General features: G+C 50.6%; 1 protein-coding gene across 1 annotated transcript; it reads left to right on the forward strand.

The window, feature by feature from the left end:
- KDM4D (lysine demethylase 4D) lies at nucleotides 1,006-2,508 on the forward strand. The gene has a single exon (XM_013969413.2). It carries the CDS (start codon nucleotides 1,006-1,008, stop codon nucleotides 2,506-2,508), a length of 1,503 nt encoding a protein of 500 aa, XP_013824867.2.

Raw genomic sequence — 4,343 nt, forward strand, 5'->3', positions numbered from 1 at the left:
TATTGTGATCCACACAGTCAAAAGCTTTGGCATAGTCAATAAGGCAGAAATAGATGTTTTTCTGGAACTCTCTTGCTTTTTTGATGATCCAGTGGATGTTCGCAATTTGATCTCTGGTTCCTCTGCCTTTTCTAAAACCAGCCTGAACATCTGGAAGTTCACAGTTCACATATTGCTGAAGCCTGGCTTGGAGAATTTTGAGCATTACTTTACTAGCATGTGAGATGAGTGCAATTGTGCAGTAGTTTGAGCATTCTTTGGCCTTGCCTTTCTTTGGTATTGGAATGAAAAGTGACCTTTTCCAGTGTTTAGTTACTAGAAATAATGTTGTTTTGAACATTCTTGGACTTGACTTTCAGTGCATAGGCATACACATATCCTAGGCACGTGGTAACAGTTGAATCATAGCAAAAGGGTAAACTCAGTACATATAGTACTGTTCAAATTGTTTTTCAAAGTGAGTGTAGTGATTTACATTCTCCTTACTAGAATATAAGAATTTCCATTGTTCCACATCAATACCATTTCTTGTATTGTCAGTTTTGTGAAATTTTAGCCTTTATTTGAGCATGCAATTATATTCCATGATACAGTTTTATCTGTAGTTCTCTATTAACATTTTCCAAACATTAGTTTTCAGCCTTTCTATATTATATATATATATATTTTTAGGTTTTGTTTTCAATACCACCCTGAAGACACTACATTTGAGATATCTGTCCAAGACTGGGTAATTCAATATACCTCAAGAGGACAGAGCCAAAGGTCAACTGAGGAACATCATAGACTTGCAGGCTCAGCCACCATTAGTCCTGATCAAAGCTTCTGTCCAGACTGGATTCCCCTGGAGAAGCAGCAGGCCTGAGCAGTAGCTCATTGTATTGAAGTTCACTGGGCATTCCTTCTGACTCACAGATCCTCAAACCGTTTTTGAAAAAGTAACATTTTCCAGCATCCTCACGTATCCAGAATATACAGAAAAACTTGGCAGTTTGTTTCTTATTAATGGAAGCTATGAGGCCCAGTTGTGCTCAGAACCCAAGTTGTAGCATAATGATATTTCATCCAACCAAAGAAGAATTTACTGATTTTGATAAATACATTGCTTACATAGAATCGCAAGGGGCGCACCGAGCAGGCTTGGCTAAGATAGTTCCACCCAAGGAATGGAAAGCCCGCCAGACCTACGAGGATATCGATGACATCCTAATAGCCGCTCCGCTCCAGCAGGTGGTCTCTGGGCGGGCAGGTGTGTTTACTCAATACCACAAAAAGAAGAAGGCCATGACCGTGGCAGAGTACCGCCGCTTAGCAAATACTGAAAAATACCAGACTCCATCACACTTAGATTTTGAAGAACTGGAGCGAAAATATTGGAAAACCCGCCTCTATGAGTCCCCAATATACGGCGCGGACATCAGTGGCTCTTTATTTGATGAAAACACGAAGCAGTGGAACCTGGGACACCTGGGGACCATCCAGGACCTGCTGGAGCAGGAGTGCGGGGTGGTCATCGAGGGCGTCAACACCCCCTACCTGTACTTCGGCATGTGGAAGACCGCCTTCGCCTGGCACACGGAGGACATGGACCTTTACAGCATCAACTTCCTGCACTTCGGGGAGCCCAAGACGTGGTACGCGGTGCCGCCCGAGCACGGCCGGCGCCTGGAACGCCTGGCCGGCGCGCTCTTCCCGGGCAGCTCGCGGGACTGCGAGGCCTTCCTGCGCCACAAGGCGGCGCTCATCTCGCCCACGGTGCTCCGGGACAACGGCATCCCCTTCGGTCGGGTCACGCAGGAGGCGGGCGAGTTCATGGTGACCTTCCCCTACGGCTACCACTCGGGCTTCAACCACGGCTTCAACTGCGCCGAGGCCATCAATTTCGCCACCGCGCGCTGGATCGATTACGGCAAAGCGGCCTCGCAGTGCAGCTGCGGCGAGGCGCAGGTGGCCTTCTCCATGGACGCCTTCGTGCGCATCCTGCAGCCCGAGCGCTATGAGCTGTGGAAGCGCGGGCAGGACCGGGAGGTGGTGAACCACGCCAAGCCCGCGGCGCCGGGCGGCCGGGAGCTGAGCGCCTGGAAGGAGGTGCAAACGCTGGGCCCCAAGTACTTCCCGCCTCGCCGCACCGCCCGCCTGCGTCATCCCGTGTCCTCAAGCGAGGGCACCGACCCCAGAGCCCCTGTGCGGGCCATGTCCCTGCGCCCCTTGCCTGCCCGGGGTTCCTGCTCGGCCTCCCAGTCTAATGCTGTCGCCGGCAGCAGCTCACGGAAGCCCAGCCAGACCCCTCCGCTGTCGCCAGGTCCGTCGGTGGCGTCGTGTCTCCACCCAGTTGGCAGATGTGGTTCTCGTCGTCGCCCTCGGGAAAAGGGCACTCAAGAGCCGACTGCCCCCGTCGGAGCTAAGAGGGGCCTCGCCTTAGACCGCAAGGCTCAAGACCCCAAGGCTGAACCCCTGTCTGCAGAGGGACGGATGGACAACCCTGCCCCATCGAATCCTGGACTCTAGCCTCCTGCTAAGGCCTCCAGGTATGACTGTGGCCCTGTCCCATAATCCAGCCTTTGTACCCCCTGCTCTTGGGTGTGGAGGATCCTCAAGAGTGGTCACATTGACATTTCAGAGGTTTGGGTATTTGCATGGGGGCTTTCCAGGTGGCTAGTGGCACAGAACCCACTTACCCACATAGGAGACCCAGGAGACATGGGTTCCATTCCTAGGTAGGGAAGATGCCTGGGGGAGGGTGTAGCAACCCACTCTAGTATTCTTGCCTGAAAAATCCCACGCACGGAGGAGCCTGGTGGGCTAGGATCCACAGGGCTGCAAAGAGCTGGACATGACAGAAGTGAGTGAGCACACGCGCAGTCTCGCATGAGGGTCCCTCCTGTGTTGCCCCTGGAAGTGCTGGGTCCATGGTGCTTACCCAGTTCTCCAATGTTTGTTCTTTCTCCCAGAACCTGGAGTCTTCAGAACCTGCTAACTCCCGTGTCGCCAGCTGAAGCTTCATCCACTGGACCCTCTAGTGACCCTGTGAACTAGGTCCTGCTATGGTCACGAGAGCCGATCTACCTCAGATCCCATCCTGTGGGCCAATTCTGGATGCTGCATACCTTCTGAAGAATCCTGGGCTTTGAGTTACTCTCCAACGTTTCTCCTTTTCTCCTTCCTACTTCCTTTTCACCCACCCCTTGCGTCTGCCACACAAAGCTCTTTTGACCAATTAGGTCAGTAGAGGCTCAGATAATAATATATAATATTTCTGAGTCTTTAATGTATTGAAAAAGTGTTCTTTGCCAGTATTTGTTTGCAACTGTATTAAAGGCAATCAAAAAGTTAACATCTGACTTGATTTCTGGGATTTTTCATTCAATCATTTGAGAGGTGGTAATGCTGGATGGCATCACTGACTGGATGGATGTGAGTTTGAGTGAACTCCGGGAGTTGGTGATGGACAGGGAGGCCTGGCATGTTGCAGTTCATGAGGTCGCAAAGAGCTGGACACGACTGAGTGATTGAACTGAACTGAACTGAACTGAGTGCTTCTATGCACTTTTCTGAATAGTTAAAACATTTAAAGCAAAACTTATTTTTATGAGCTTATTGCATTGTGTGGTGTTGATGAATGAGTTGGGGATTGACTGTTGGGTTCTGGCTGACTGGCTGGGTTGGGGGATTTGGTTTGCAGCCATATCTTAAGGGGAGAAGGCAATGGCACCCCACTCCAGTACTCTTGCCTGGAAAATCCCATGGATGGAGGAGCCTGGTGGGCTGCAGTCCATGGGGTCGCTAAGAGTTGGACACGACTGAGCGACTTCACTTTCACTTTTCACTTTCATGCATTGGAGAAGGAGATGGCAACCCACTCTAGTGTTCTTGCCTGGGGAGTCCCAGGGACGGGGGAGCCTGGTGGGCTGCCGTCTATGGGGTCACGCAGAGTCAGACACGACTGAAGCGACTTAGCAGCAGCAGCAGCATATCTTAAGGATGACTTGGTGGAAATCACCTGGGAGAGATGAGCCAACATGGGACAAGGAGTGCCGGCTCTCCACTGTCTTCTCGATGTTGTGAGTCTATTTCACATGGTTAAGTCATGGATACATCCCAATAAATGAATCCACACATAAATGAACAAGAATTTCAAGTGGGCATATGTTCTGTGAAGCAATGAAAGGGGGTGGGATGAGACAGCGGAATGGGTAGTCTGGTTCCAGTGGTCAGGAAATGATTCCTAGAGCAGGAGATCTTTCCCAGTCCCAAATGACAAGAAGGGATGTCCAGAGCTGATTTCCCCTTGGAAGAAACAGCGAGTGTAACAGATGTAACCTAGAGCTTGGGGTTGTTGTTTT

Source organism: Capra hircus, chromosome 15 (genome assembly GCF_001704415.2).
Source record: "Capra hircus breed San Clemente chromosome 15, ASM170441v1, whole genome shotgun sequence".
Taxonomy (NCBI): Eukaryota; Metazoa; Chordata; class Mammalia; order Artiodactyla; family Bovidae; genus Capra; species Capra hircus.